A 16,627-nucleotide genomic window follows, 5' to 3' on the forward strand; every position below is an offset into this window, starting at 1 on the left:
CCGGCAACCTGTAGAATGTAAACAAAGGGCGCATCATTGTATCACATACAAAACTTATGTACCACATTTCCACAAGGCTTTCCATCTTATCCATTGTAGAGTCATGAGTTCAGGTGGTTCTTTTAGTTTCCAAGAAAGATACAGTCTCACCAGCCTTCTTAATAGAGTCTGTTGACTTGAAAATAGTAGAGACACTAGATAGAGTCAAGATGGTGGCGAGCAATGCTATTAGTTTTCTCACCTCTCTCCTGTCTGTGAATAATATCCAGCTTCACTTTGAGAGTAAGAGACTTCCTGGTCTTAGCAACGCTAGGCGACATTGCAGGGCGTTTTGGTGGTAAGTTGAGTGAGGGAAGACGAGCTGCTGCTGACGCTGTTATTGTTTTGAACGGGGGGAGTGAGTGATGCGCATGTTGTCCATGAGAGGCACTGGTGTATTCAAAAGCCTGTCGACTTGCGTGATACAACAGGGTCTTTCAAACTTGGAAAAAATTACCTGGATAAAACTTCATTAAAGCGAGTTTGGTGTTCTTTAAATGAGCAGATGGTAGTAAAATGAAACCTTCGTTGTAGCGAAATTTTGTTGTGTGAACCTTCATTGAGCAGGGGTTGCCTGTGTATATATATATATATATATATATATATATATATATATATATATATATATATATATATATATATATATATATATATATATATATATATATATATATATATATATATATATATATATATATATATATATATATATATATATATATATATATATATATATATATATATATATATATATATATATGCAACCACGCTTAACAAAGGGGTTACGTTCCTAAAAAAAACCTTCATTAAGCGAACCAATTATAACAAGTTTAACCCCTGACTTGAACTTCCATTGAGAGTAAACAAACCGAGAGTACATCATAGTACAGTGAAAGGTTTAATGAAAGTAAAAATTATGAAGTTAAACATTTAGGCAGTTTAATTTAAGTCATTATTATGTACACTAATGTATGTATGTATGTAACATTTATAATGTTGATGATCTTAAATTTATGAAGAGAGAGAGTGAAACGGGAAAGACACTAACCGGCAACCTGTAGAATGTAAACAAAGGGCACATCATTGTATCACATACAAAACTTATGTACCACATTTCCACAAGGCTTTCCATCTTATCCATTGTAGAGTCACAAGTTCAGGTGGTTCTTTTACCTTGCAAGGAAGACACAGTCTCACCAGCCTTCTTAATAGAGTCTGCTGACTTGAAAATAGTAAAGACAGTAGATGGAGTCAAGATGGTAGCGAGCAATGCTGTTAGTTTTCTCGCCTCTCTCGTGTCCTTGAATAATATCCAGCTTCACTTCAAGAGTAAGAGACTTCCTGGTCTTCTAAGCAACGCTAGGCGACATTGCAGGGCGTTTTGGTGTTAAGTTGAGCGAGGGAAGATGAGTTGCTGCTGACGCTGTTATTGTTTTGAACAGGGGGAGTGAGTGGTGTGTGTGTTGTCCACGAGAGACGCTGGTATATTCAAAAGCCTGTCAACTTGCATGATACGGCGGGGCTTTCAAACTTGGAAAAAATTACCTGGATAAAACTTCGTTAAAGCGAGTTTGGTGTTCGTTAAACGAGCAGATGGTAATAAAATTAAACCTTCGGTGTAACGAAATTTTGTTGTGTGAACCTTCGTTAAGCGGGGGTTGCCTATATATATATATATATATATATATATATATATATATATATATATATATATATATATATATATATATATATATATATATATATATATATGTTTTGTTAAAGTCTACAGCAGTAACTGCATTGTTGATTTTATAGGAAGTCTTTTCAATACTTCTTGCTAGTGAGCGAGTGTTATCATCAAGGAATTGTAATAGATTTCCTATGTCCATTCTTTTTCTTAATCAGCTGGGGTGTTTGTTGTTTTTTGCTCTTTCGAGGTACCTTTCGGCCTTCATAGACCATCTTCAGGAAAGGAATGAAGCAGGTAGCTGGGTGTGCCAGTATATATCTGCTTCGCGTGTGCGTGGGTGGCGGGTGTGTGGGAGCAGCCAATCAGCACGCGTCATTCTGTCTCCTTGAAGATGGGAGGGAAGACTCGGGAATGAGCTGGATGTTGATGCTGGGAGTCTTGGTGTGTATGTACACTGCTTCTGTCATTCAAAGGCGCAGTACACCGGTAGTGGTACACCAGTGGCCCAATATGCTGCCAAATGTGTGTGTGTGTGTGTGTGTGTGTGTGTGTGTGTGTGTGTGTGTGTGTGTGTGTGTGTGTGTGTGTGTGTATATATATATATATATATATATATATATATATATATATATATATATATATGAATAGTAATACTCCGCTTAACGAACAGGATAGGGGGTGTCAAAGCTGTTCGTAGAGCGAAAATTCGTTAAGCGGACGTAATTTTCCCATAGGAAATAATGGAAATAGGGGGGGATGTGTTCTGGGCTGGTCCCCAACATACCACATGGGTTAAAAAAAATCATTATATATACGTTTGGCAGCATATTGGGTCACCGGTGTACCACTACTTTTATGATGTCATATGAGTCATTGGAAGTTAGAGGAGCTACGTACAAATTCTCTCACATTCTCACATTTATGTTCACAAAACATTTCTATTAGCTTTTTACAAACCTTGTCCCCAAGAAAAGATTGTTTTGTTATGCATAAAGTGAAATCTTACATGGAATACCAAAAAATAAAACAGATGAGATGAGCCACAGACGAAGCGGGAGACTCGTGGTGACTTGGCCGCTTCTTCTTCTTCTTGTGACCCTTTTAGCCTGCATGTTGTCTTTCCCCATGATATTTTGTTTCCACTCCTCTATTGCCTGCTATAATGGATATCATATCTTAGTATTCATATACGCTCATGCCATGAGGATAACCTTGACTCCGTGGCACTGAGTGATAGTGAATTACTAATGAAATGCAGCGGTATTTCATTAGTATTTCACTCAGATTTCACTTTATGCATTACAAAACAATCCTTTCTTGGAGCAAGGTTTGTAAAAAGCTAATAGAAATGTTTTGTGAACATAAATGCAAATATAAGACAGTAACACCACCTCCAGAGGTGGTGTTCCCAGTAACCTCAGAGCAACCTGAAGGCAACCTTGTCATTGTCCCTCCAAGCATTCATGGATGCCATTTCACTGCAAGAGGTTGCTCTGACAATGTTAAAGAATCTTGGATCCAGCTCCAGGAACCAACCAATTACAACGAAACTACCGCGTTCGGTCTCTCACCCGGCAAATTCAAACCCAGCAAATTCGCTAAAATGGATGTGGTTGTACGTTATGTGGATTTTTGGTGTAACTTTATATAGTACGTTAAACCGGAAATTCGTTAAACGAATGTTCGTTAAGCAGAGAATTACTGTATATATATATATATATATATATATATATATATATATATATATATATATATATATATATATATATATATATATATATATATAATTTTTTTTTTAACCCATGTGGTATGTTGGGGATCCCCTATTTTCATTATTTCCTATGGGAAAATTACGTCCGATTAACGAATTTTCGCTCTACAAACTGCTTTGACACTCCATATCCTGTTCGTTAAGCGGAGTATTACTGTATTTCATTAATAATTCACTATCACTCAGTGCCACGGACTCGAGGTTATCCTCATGGCATGAGCGTATATGAATACTAAGATATGATATCCATTATAGCAGGCAATAGAGGAGTGGAAACAAATATCATGGGGAAAGACAACACGCCAAGCTAAAAGAGTCACAAGAAGAAGAAGCGGCCTAGTGGCCGCTTCGTCTGTGGCTGATCTCTTCTCTGCTTTATTTTTTGGTATTCCATTTAAGATTTCACTTTATGTATTACAAAACAATCCTTTCTTAGGGACAAGGTTTCATATGACATCATAAAAGTAGTGGTACATCGGTGGCCCAATATCCTGCCAAACGTATATATAATTTTTTTTTTAACCGATGTGGTATGTTGGGGACCAGCCCAGAACGCATCCCCCAATATTTTCATTATTTCCTATGGGAAAATTACGTCCGCTTGACGAATTTTCGCTCTACAAACAGCTTTGACACCACCTATCCTGTTCGTTAAGCAGAGTATTACTGTAGATATATATATATATATATATATATATATATATATATATATATATATATATATATATATATATATAAGGTCCTGAGTTACGTCAGAGTTACGTTCCTGAAACATGACATAAGTCGATTTTGTACGTAACTCGAGTTTTTGTACTTTCAAAGCATATTATCGAGTTTTCAACCAATCATTTTTTATGGTTATTCAGGTAAGTAAAAGGTTATATTGTTATATTGGTATATTATTTACAACTATGTAGGAATATATTGATTAGGGCCGCGAATGCGAAGGACTGCAGGTTGCCGAGAGGGGCGGCCTGAGGCCGCCAGGAGGGTGGGCAGGTCGAATGTTGTGACGCCCAGGGCGGACAGCTGGGAGCTTTGTGGAGTGCAGTAGGAGTAGAAGCGTTATATAAGTAAAAGGTTATATTGTTATATTATTTACAAGTATGTAGGAATATGAAACACAAGCTTGTTTTTGTTGTTGATTAGGGGCGAACGCGAAGGACTGCATGTTGCCAGAGGGGTGGACGCCTGAGGCCGCCAGGAGGGTGGGCAGGTCGAATGTTGTGACGCCCAGGGTGGACAGCTGGGAGCGAGTGCAGTGCGGTGGGAGTAGAAGCGTGGGCAGCGGGCAGGAAATGCAATAGGAAAGGGCAATAGGGATCAGCAGACAGCGCAGACGGTGCAAGTGAGCTGCAAGTGTCGTGTGGCCCAGGCGAAGGCTCCGGAGTTGTTATTGTTGTGATAGGTGCGTGAGCCCTCAAGGTCGTCAACCTCCCCGTTGTCATGGTAACGGGCTTCCCATTTTCTTCTTCACTCCCTTACACACAGCTGCTGCCTCCTTCTCATGTCTTTTAATTATGTCCACTTTTTCTTGTAGCGTAATGGTTTTCCTTTTCTTAGCATCACTGCTATCACTCAGGAGTTTTCTTTTGGTGCCATTGAGCAAGATACTAAGATAGTCAGCAAACGCAGATGTAGGAACACTCTTGCCAGGGGCGACGGTGTGGTGGAACTGAGGCACGAGTGTGTTATTGTATTCAAGCATGAGGTGGGAGGTGTGGTGGATAACCACTAGTGACGCCTGGGCCAACAATAACAATAAACCCCGCTTTACGATTTATAAATTTTCAATTTTTTAAATCTTAAATTGCCTTATAGTGGACTGACGTAAGTGCGAGTTTGACGTAACTCGAGACCGATGTAACCCGGGACCTTACTGTATATATATATATATATATATATATATATATATATATATATATATATATATATATATATATATATATATTAAGGTCTCGGTTTACGTCAGAGTTACGTTCCTGAAACATGACGTAAGTCGATTTTGTACGTAACTCGAGTTTCCGTACATTTCAAAGCATATTATCGAGTTTTCAACCAATCATTGTTTATGGTCATTCAGGTAAGTTAAAGGTTATATTGTTATATTATTTACAACTATGTAGGAATATGAAACACAAGCTTGTTTTTGTTGTTGATTAGGGCCACGAACGCGAAGGACTGCAGGTTGCAGAGAGGGTGGACGCCTGAGGCCGCCAGGAGGGTGGGCAGGTCGAATGTTGTGACGCCCAGGGTGGACAGCTGGGAGCGAGTGCAGTGCGGTGGGAGTAGAAGCGTGGGCAGCGGGCAGGAAATGCAATAGGAAAGGGCAATAGGGATCAGCAGACAGGCGCAGATGGTGCAAGTCAGCTGCGAGTGTCGTGTGGCCCAGGCGAAGGCTCTGGAGTTGTTATTGTTGTGATGGGTGTGAGCCCTCAAGGTCGTCAACCTCCCCGTTGTCATGGTAACGGGCTTCCCATTTTCTTCTTCCCTCCCTCACACACAGCTGCTGCCTCCCTTCTCATGTCTTTTAATTATGTCCTCTTTTTCTTGTAGCGTAATGGTTTTCCTTTTCTTAGCATCACTGCTGTCACTAAGAAGTTTTCTCTTTGGTGCCATTGAGCAAGATACTAAGAACTTGAGTCAGTAAACGCAGAAGTAGGATAACACTCTTGCCAGGGGCGATGGTGTGGTGGAACTGAGGCAGGGTGTTATTGTATTCAAGCGTGAGGCGGGCGGTGTGGCGGGCAACCACCAACAATAACAATAAATCCCGCACTTTACGATTTATAAATTTTCAATTTTTTAATCTTAAATTGCCTTATAGTGGACTGACGTAACTACGAGTTTGACGTAACTCGAGACGGACGTAACCGGGACTTTACTGTATATATATATATATATATATATATATATATATATATATATATATATATATATATATATATATATATATATATATATATACACACACACACACACACTTACTACCCTAACTGCATGCATCATTATTTTATTACTGGTATTATTATCATTACCAGTATTATTACTTTTAAAGATTAATTATCATAAAATAAAACCAATCTAGTCTGTGAGACTGTGATGCACGTTCATAGATATCATAAGATTGGAACCCTGACTTGTGCCATCTGGTGGTGAGAAGTAGCTGCAAGTTCATGATCAAGCTACAAACTATAAGTGGCAGATTATGCCAAGGAGCATGACAATAAGCAGCAAGGGCTTTTGGACCACCACCTACGGAAAAAATTATACGTGTCTCGCAACTGTAAGAAGACCAAGTGAAAAGTGCAAGGAAAGGTAAACATAACCCTTGTTGTCCAGCCCCACATTGGACAGAACTTGAGGATGACATTGCTTTTGCAGCAATGCTTTCTGCTTGTGTAATGTGTTGTTGGATTGCTTTCAACAGTGTACTCTGCTTAAATACTCTAAAAACATTTTTTTTCCTGAATTTAACATGTAGAAATGTCTTGTAGTCAAATACAGTGGAGACTCAATACTTGAACATAATTCGTTCTAAATGGCTGTTCGAGTATCAAAAAGTTTGACTATTGATACCTATAAATCAGGTAATTCATTCTAACCTTAGCAAAACCTTAAGTGAAGAAAAATTTCAATGTATGTTTTTATAATTTTGACTTATACTTAATGTAAGTGAAGGATGGTGATGGATAACGTAGAAGAGGAGGGGAGAAGGTTAGGGAGGAGGAGGGAGGCTATTTGTCGAAGGACGAGTCACCAGTTACCTGATTCTTGTGAACCCTCTATTGGAGGGCACTTGCACTCTCACCAGATTCCTTATTTTCACCACTAATAAGCCTCATTGGTGCCACTGTAAGTTTCAAAATGAAAAACTATAGAAAGAATGTATAAGAATGTTGTTTTCTCTTGACTGTGGCACAGTGGCGGGACTAGGGATGTGCACCGGTAACCAGTATACCATAATACCGGTATGTTAGCTTCGGTAATACTGGTATTAGCAGTATCAGAATGGGACAATCATATGTGCGGCTGTCCGAGTGCTAGATACTTTTTCAAGTATTGAGTCTTCACTGTACTGTAAGTAAAATGCTATAAAATGTATGTTTTTATTATGAATCTTGATTAAGTTTTTTTTACTCTATTACTTCTACATTTTTATACTAATATATGGTATATGGCAAAAGTTACAAAAAATGACGGCTTGGAGGTCCTACTGTCTATCTGAATTATTACCATAAAATCTTCACTTTGGCTATCGCACAGTGATAGATGCACCAATTAGGCGTGATAGCAGAAGGTTGAGTGGTTTAATTTACACATCCTAATCTGTCTTATGTAACAAAGAAACATCATCCATCTCTTACATGTATCACTTGACAATTCACTTCACATCCTCCAAAGGGCACAAGCAGGATGACAGTTAAGAGGACTTCCACAATTCTCATAGAATTGTCCATGCTGAGGTATTCACGCTTCAGCTGTAAGAATAAGCAAGTATGTACATATGTGTAAAGGCAAAAGCTACATTTTTAATGGTATAATGAACACAATCTTGTAATATTTGTTTCAGGGCCATCATAACTAGCACATTATTTCCATTCAATCTTAAGATAAAATAAAAGAATATTTTCACTATATATGTTGCACATTACATCAGCTGCACTAGGCATAAAGTAGTAACTTAAGTCTGGTGTCCATGCTAGGATATCCACCACCTGAACAACCATGGCATCTAATTCAAGCTTTGTTGGAAAAAGATCAAAAATAGTCGGAAAATGTTTCCCAAGTGGTTAATATTTGTTAAATGCAAAATATGATCACTAAATATGATCTGGTGATCTATGATGGAGAGAATTATCAGTAAATGGGAGATGGAGATGACCAAATCAGAATGAGACTGGTGATCTCTGATGAAGAAAATTATCAGTAAATGGGAGATGAAGATGACCAAATCAGAATAAGACTAACTAGTTTAATCACCAAATGCAAATTGTCCAAATATCAGCACCAGAAATGCAAGACTCTACTGTAATCTGTATCTCATTCATTCCTATTAGCAAAAAATGCACTCTTCCAATCTCAAAATTAGACATAAAACTTACTCGATAAATATAGTTGCTCTCCAACAGGAGAATGATGAAAGTCATGCTAAGAAGAAAGACCCATCCTGCAATATTCCTTGGCACTGCTTCACACTTGCCAACTCCTCCAACTTCAGCACCAGCCTCAATCACATCTGTATTTTCACCTTCAGTGATGATGGGGCTGCAAAACTGGTCTCTCGTCATATTGCACCTCCTCTCTATGTGAGCCCAGTCACTGTAAGTAAATATTGGAAAATGTATGCCAATTAATGCATTAATCTTTGTAATACAACTACCGTTACTCAAGAAATTTAAAATTATCAAACTTAACAAACCAGACCACTAAATCAAACCCCATACTGAAATCAGTGTAAAATTAAATTACGTTTACTTTACGCAATTTTCAATATTCCTAATGTTCAGAGCAAAACATACATTTCTTAACTGTTGGAGTTACAGGTTTTGCTCCTGTCCAATTGTTATGGTTAGTATAAGGTGTTACCTTTGGCTTCTTATTCACTGGTAGAGAAGGTACCTATTGTTTCAGGTTCCCATAACTTGGTTTGGTTTTATTCATTGGGTCACAGTTCTTAATTAACTTTGTCTCAGTTAATCAGTTAGGGTCTTATTCACCTTGTCATGGCTTGTGTTATTTAAATATACTTTATTTGGTTTATATGCCCATCGCTACAAATGTCCTTGCAAATTTCCCTGAAAGTGAAGTGAAGTGGCTCTTTTGGTAATAGAAATAGACTTCGTGTTTTCTTATTTAACTTCCTTTGAACATTTAATAATAAATACGATAAGAGCTAAGTTGCTTCCTCAGTGTTTTTATTTAACTTTTTTTATTTAACTTCAAGGATCCTAATACAGTGCTTACCCCAATTTTGCGACTTCAAATTTTGCGATACGCCAATTTTGCGACCAAGAACCAAAAATTGCCATTTTTAAAATTTCCCCATCTTGCTCCTTTCTCCCGGTATTGCGAGTGGTGGCGGGAGAGAGCGTGTTCCCGCAAATTATATATTACTGTATTATATAGGCAATATTTTGTTAATTTATTCATATTTATCATATTATACTATATTATCATATTTATATTATATTTATCATAGTTTGGTGGTTTTTGGCTAGTTTTCAAAAAAATCTGGTGGTAATTCAACGAAGCTCATCTGGCAACACTGCCCCGCTCTCTCCCGCCTTCCATTTGTTTAAGTACACCTCCACGGAGTTCTCTCTACAAATTTGGAGAAATCCTTGTGCTCAACTTTATGCGACATGGCGCCACTAACCAAGAAAAACATTAGGCTAACTTTGGAGCAGAAGATGAAGATAATTAAGATGAAAAGAGATGGAAAAAGGAACTGTGATATTTCCAGAGAATTTGGTGTGGGAGCAATTGTGAGAATGGTGTTTAAAAACAGTGAGAAAATTGAAAAAGCTGTAAAAACCTATGGTGGACAGATTTTGATTCTCATAGCCATTGTACAAACACTGTGATCATTCATTTGGAAAGATACCTGGCTCACTATATATGTGATGTAAATATGGGCAAAATATTAGGAACATACTGAAAAATTAGGCGATCATGGACGAGGGGTCCACCATATTCAATTTTTCCCATGGGAATAATACTTCCAATTTTGCGATTTCCAAATTTGTGACTCACAATGCCGCCCCATTTCTCGCAAAGTTGGAGTAAGCACTGTACAGTTACAACTGCCCCAGCAGGGCCAGTACTAGGAAATGCAGAGCACAATTAGAAAACTGAAAAACAAGGCCCCTACTTTATAAAAGTAAAAATTCACATATGTTAATATTTAACGTAGTATGCTCTCGTTTTTTCATTAAACTCCTAGGCAAAAACAAGCCAAATGCTTGCACTACTTGTAGAGTACATAACAATATACACACCTGCTTCTTATCTTTCTTTCAGTCCAACAATTGTTGCTTCTCTTTCAAACAAATACCATGACAACATTTTCTTCATTGGTAAGTTTGTTTGGACCCATTATAATGAAAGAATGATGAAATGAGTCATCCCAAGGGAGAATCAGAGCTTTGGCACACTGACGTATTTACAATTCATAATTTTTTTTTGTTGTGTGAACCTTCCCACCACTTTGTGGAATCTTCCATTTGTGCTGTATCATGACAATTAAAAACTTTCCAATTTTAGAATATAAATAAAGAATTTTGTCAATTGTATACAGTAAGAAGATTGACAGCAAAAAACATTCAGTTATGTATACTTACTCAACCTTTGCCATGAAGATAGTGAGAGACACAACAAAGAGGAGCTCAATGAAGAGCAATGCAAGGAAGATGTAGGATATGTAGAGATTCCACTTGTCAACAAGCCAAGCCTTGGTGAGGGGATGATGCAGCAGGTAAGTATGATGGTGTTTTATCATCAGGCTCACTGGGTGAATACGTTTCCACTCCAAACCATCAACAATGAACTGTTTTGCATGTTTCACTACTGTCCCATTACTTTCATCATAGGGACTCTTCGCCACTTTGCCTGTACCTGTAAAAAAAAAAAATAATAATAATAATTATATATATATATATATATATATATATATATATATATATATATATATATATATATATATATATATACCTATCAGTTACTCTGCATGCATTCCACTTGTTCTAGTTAAAAAGAATAAAACTCAACCCGTGCCATCTACCTTCTTCATTCATTATCAGTAGGACCCCAAGCTACTAATGTGAAAATAATGAAATGACTCCAGTATACTGCACATTACATACAATGCGGATACTGAGAAACTTAAAGCACTATATCTCAAAGTCATATGTTACAGCAACATAAGACAAATACTCTTTGAGAGTATAGTAATATCTTGAAAAGTACAGTAATCCTTAAGGCAGTTAATCAATATTTTAATTATTATAACATCTCTAAAGCAACAGAACAAGACAACAAGTCATGACATACATCTATGAAGAAGGTTTTAGTTACACAAAGTTGTATACAGTAAAATAGGAGTATCACTTCACTTTCTGATATCTATATAAAATCTTTATAAAAGAGTTTATGATGTATTACATAACTCCAGATGCCACACAGTACCACTCCTCAGTATTAGTATATAATTGTACAGGCTTAATCCGTTTTAATCTATCTCTGAGTACATATTTCAACGTCAATCTTCGATGCAGTTATGTATAATTCCTCTACATCCCATTGTGACTGTACTACATAAAATTCAGATCTATTTTGAAAACTACAAGTATTTTATAACACTAAATCTTGCAATAAAAAATGCAAACATCAATATAATTATTTGAATATCTCTGCAGAAACTGATGCTATTGTATTAAAAATCTTTCCCAGCTGTCATTTCCTTACATATTGGCACTTAATATAAAAATAACACATTCACATGACAAGGAGATATATTGCAAAATGGAGTGATTCATACCTTCAACATAGTAGTTAAACTCAAAGAATCTGAAGTCATAGGTAACTTGAGCATCTGAATCTTTGCGCTGGATGCAATTGTTCTGGGCCTTGAGAGCCAGATGTGGCCGCTCCTCCAGCAAGACTTGAAAGTTGAGACAGTGATGGCCATTCTCCCCACTGAAGCCTGCTTCCCACCAAGCACTGTCAATGATGGCCTCCACAGCAATCCTGTGTAAGAATGATACTCTTAAAACTGTTCATCAGCAAAGAAAACACAAAATCACCTATCACAAGCTCATTATACTGTATAACAGTTTGCCTACAAATCAGCACCCCATGACTAACGGCCCATGAAGAAGTATAGTCAAAAGGATTGCCCATAATTTGAGGAGATTCTTGAAATCTATCTCACAATAATTCAGGTCAAAGACAAGAGGAAATACAGAAGCAGAGAACATTTAAACTTACCAGTAAAAGGAATGAAAGATTTGAATATTGCTTAACACTTGCATTATGGAGGTGGACAGAAGAGAGATGAAAATAGTAAGCCTTGTGCTCCAAAGAGATAGGAAGACAGGAGCCATGGAATAAGCAAGATTAGATGGTTAAAATAAAAGAAGCAATTAAAGACAGCACAAGATACAGGTTGCTACTGATACTAATACTACAGATACTAAGTTGGATCATTGAGACATGCCAGGAGTTGGATTAGTGACTTTGTTGGATTATGAAGAGTTTAGATTAAAATATGTGAGCTAAACCAAAGTCAACTATTTTGTCCTACCTTCAAAATGCTCTGTATCAGTATATCACTTTTTCCACAAATAGCAATACTGATACTTCATTTCTGGTTAATGCCAATTATATCAGTAAAACCAATACTGTTAGCAAAGAAATTGAGCAATTTTTCTTTTTCTTTATATCATAAACTGTTTAAGAGCCAATACAGCATAATTCACACAAGCTTCATACATATACTTTGCCGTCAAGTTTTTCCAGAAGTTCAACTTGATATTTTATAGGTCATGTACATTGTTTGCCCTTTACATGAAGAAAAACATTTCCTTTATTCACTGGAGCCATGGCTGGAGCCAAAACTGGGCAGGTTTGAAAATAAATGGAGAAAACAAATAGGAATAGCTTCCCTGTGTTTGAAAGTGATGCCAGCTGTTTATGCAGCAAGTAGCACCAACAAACCATGGCAGCAGTAGGCTAGCACAGCAACCTGGGAAACTTTAAAATTGCACAAGCTGAAATTGATGCCAGATAAGTGAAGGAAATGGAAGAGAGAAAGGCTGAAGACAGTCAGCTAAGGAAGAGGAGTTGGTGCAATTAATACTTTTGATTCCACCTCACTCAACAGCTCAGTACAAGTGGAATCCCCATACATATGGAGCATACTCTATACTACATGGGCAGACTTGCTGCCTATAAAATAGCAGCTTAGGTAATGAGAAAACCGGTAGAGATAATTCAAAATAACTTCATAGAAGTTATTTTAGCAAAAGAAAAATGAGATGTGGTTTCCTCCTTGGATTATTAGTAAAAGACATACCAAAGCTATCTATTATACAATAGGAAGACAGTTGGGTTTTGATGAAGAAGAGATAATGTTATATGGAAGACTGTGTTGAGTTCATAGATGAATGAATTATATTTATGCGGAATTGCTCTACCATAATCAGAAATATACAAGAGATCAGAAGTCGGATGTTCAGTGGCTTCCCTGAGTAAGGTTTAATTTAGATCATTGATAAAATAATGTAAAGAGAGGAGGTGACAAGACACAATCCTAAGAAACACCACTGTTAAAAGAATTAGATAAACAATAACCATCTACTATAGTAGCAGCAGAATAAACTGAAAGAAAACCTGAAACAAAGATACAGAAAGAAGGATAGAAGCAGAAAAATAGTCTACAGATCAAAGTTTTCTGTCAGACTATCAGATGCCTTTCATGTCTCAAAACAGCAGGGAAAAAACCTTCACTGGATTCCCTGACAATGCCTTCTTAATTTTGGTTGGTGAAATTAGTATTACATGCTGAAGTTACCTGATTATTTTTAGCTTTTGATGGTTAATAAATCTTATCTTTTCTAGCAAATATCATGCTACATAATTGCAGCAATACAAAACTCATGCAGGTTTACTTTTATTATCAATATCCAGCAAATGTAAAAAACAAGCTATTCTGAAAGGCTTAACAAAATTTGGTGGATTAAAAGTTAAGATGAAATATGTAATATATACAGTGATGTATTTAAAGCCTTTGAAAGGCAACAGTACAACTGAAATATACCTACAGTCTTTTTTCTTTCAGCGCAATGTGCATGTACTGATGAAGACACAATGCCCGCTCATCATCCTTCTTGAGAGGCAGTTGTAAGAGAAGGAACTTGAACACATCATCATGTTTTTTCTCAAAAGCAGTGTCCAGAGGTAAGTTACCATTGTGGTCTGCATCTGACACCAAGGCCTTGGCACTGTTTACCAGGACTTGACAACTCTCCAGCCAGCCTCCAGAGGCAGCTAAATGAAGAGCTGTGTTGCCCGTGTCATCCTTTGCTCTCTGTGGCACACCCTTCTTCGCCAAGAATCGAATGACACTGTCATGTCCCTTGATTGAGGCAATATGTAGAGCTGAACGACCATTTTCATCTACTGCTGTAACTCTTGCTCCTTTGCGTAGAAGCATTTGACACACATCTACTGAGCCATGCATAGCTGCCAGGTGGAGTGGTGTTGCTTTTTTACAGTTTTCTTGGCTTACATGAACTAAAGGACTTGCCAGAAGCTTTTCACAAACACTTGTGTATCCCTTGTCAGCTGCCAAATGGAGAGGGGTCATTCTTCCCTTACACACTTCTGTGGGAGAAGCACCATGTTCCAGTAGGTAGTTGGCACATTCCACAGCTTCTCGTTTGATGGCAGTGTGTAGTGGAGTGCAGTCCTCTGCATCTTTACTGTTTAGGTGCTTCTTTGCTTCTGGAATATCAAGGAGGATGAGGAGACATTCCTGAGCATTTTTCCAGGATGCCTGATGGAGAACTGTCTTCCCTTGCTTGTTAACTATTGCAACACTGGCATTTTTCTCCAGGAGTCTTTGCAAACAATTCACTCTTTTTTTCCCAGCAGCTTCAAGTATAGGAGAATTACCTTTTTTATTAGAAATATTAGGATCTGCTCCACATTTCAAAAGTTCAGCTATAGTGTTCTCAAATCCTCCAACAGCAGCATAAAAGAGGGCAGTGTTTCCCTCTCTATCCTGAGCATTGATATTTGAGTTAGCCAATTTGGTACAACACTTATGGTGCCCACCTTTAGCAGCTAACATTAGAGGAGTTTTCTGGTCCCTCAAGCCTGCTTTTAGCTGAGATTCCCTTTCGTTTTTATTACAAAAAGATAGAATTGCTTCACAAGACTCAGGAAAGCCCTTTAAGGCAGCATAATGAATTGGCAGATAAGAATACTTATCTTGCTGCTTCCAATTGGCTCCTTTGTTTAGGAGTAGACTTATCACTGCCCTGTGATCCTCTTGAGCTGCAAGATGGAGGGGTGTCATGCCCCTCTTGTTCTGAACATCTATCATAACGTTTGAATGGTTCAGAATGGTGAGGCACACCCGTGCACGGCCATCACGTGCTGCATGGTGGAGTGGTGTGTCTCCTGTCCTATTCACTATGTTCACTTCTAGCTCAGGACGAACCAACAGGGCCTGGCAGCAAGGAAAATAGTCCTTAGTGGCTGCAAGGTGCAATGGAGACTTACCAGAACTGTCCTTGGCATTGCAATCTGCACCATAACTTATAAATAGTTGCATTAAGGCTACGTGACCATTTTTGGCAGCTATGTGGAGGCCAGTTTCATGTGTTTCCTCATCACATGTATTGACTTCCTCTTGTCCACTCTGCAGCAGCTGTTCACATATTTCATATTCACTTTCTGCAGCCTTCTGCAGCAACTCATTCTTATATTTGTGGGTGTTTGCAGTCACTCCGATCCTGGCAAAAGAAAACACTCAGCAATTTTTATTCTCTCTCTCTCTCTCTCTCTCTCTCTCTCTCTCTCTCTCTCTCTCTCTCTCTCTCTCTCTCTCTCTCTCTCTCTCAAAAACCTAAAATATACAATCAATCAAAGGTATGGAAATGCAGTCTATTGGAACAAAGTCATATCCACTCACTCTTCCCAGCGTTCCCGCACTGATATAGCTCTCTCCAGCATCAAGGGTGGCCTCCTCCTCATGTTGTTATCATCATCAATATCAACCAAACCTGTAGCATATCTCACTTTGAAAACAACAACAACAACAACAATGACAAAATATCTTAATAATAATAATAATAATAATAATTATGATTATAATAATAATAATAATAATAATAATAATAATAATAATAATAATAGTACTGTAAATAATAATAATAATAATAATAATAATAATAATAATAAAAATAATAAAAATAGCAATAATAATAATAATAATAATAATAATAATAATAGTAATAATAATAATAGTAATGATAATAAAAATAGCAATAATAATAACAATAATAATAATAATAATATAATAATAATAATAATAATAATAATAATAATAATAGTAATAATAATAGTATTGTAAATAA

General features: G+C 37.2%; 1 protein-coding gene across 2 annotated transcripts in view; it reads right to left on the bottom strand.

The window, feature by feature from the left end:
* The window catches only part of LOC123516755 (transient receptor potential cation channel subfamily A member 1 homolog), a 30,755-nt gene that overhangs the window by 3,097 nt on the left and 11,031 nt on the right, over nucleotides 1–16,627 (bottom strand). For both annotated transcript variants that reach the window (XM_045276382.1, XM_045276381.1), the window contains exons 3-8: nucleotides 16,183–16,273; nucleotides 14,306–16,003; nucleotides 12,022–12,230; nucleotides 10,826–11,099; nucleotides 8,588–8,804; nucleotides 7,850–7,963 (exon numbers count right to left, since the gene is read on the bottom strand). In XM_045276382.1, coding sequence (XP_045132317.1) covers nucleotides 7,850–7,963; nucleotides 8,588–8,804; nucleotides 10,826–11,099; nucleotides 12,022–12,230; nucleotides 14,306–16,003; nucleotides 16,183–16,273 — 2,603 coding nt within the window. The remainder of the gene's footprint in view (nucleotides 1–7,849; nucleotides 7,964–8,587; nucleotides 8,805–10,825; nucleotides 11,100–12,021; nucleotides 12,231–14,305; nucleotides 16,004–16,182; nucleotides 16,274–16,627) is intronic.

This window comes from Portunus trituberculatus, chromosome 41 (genome assembly GCF_017591435.1).
Source record: "Portunus trituberculatus isolate SZX2019 chromosome 41, ASM1759143v1, whole genome shotgun sequence".
Taxonomy (NCBI): domain Eukaryota; kingdom Metazoa; phylum Arthropoda; class Malacostraca; order Decapoda; family Portunidae; genus Portunus; species Portunus trituberculatus.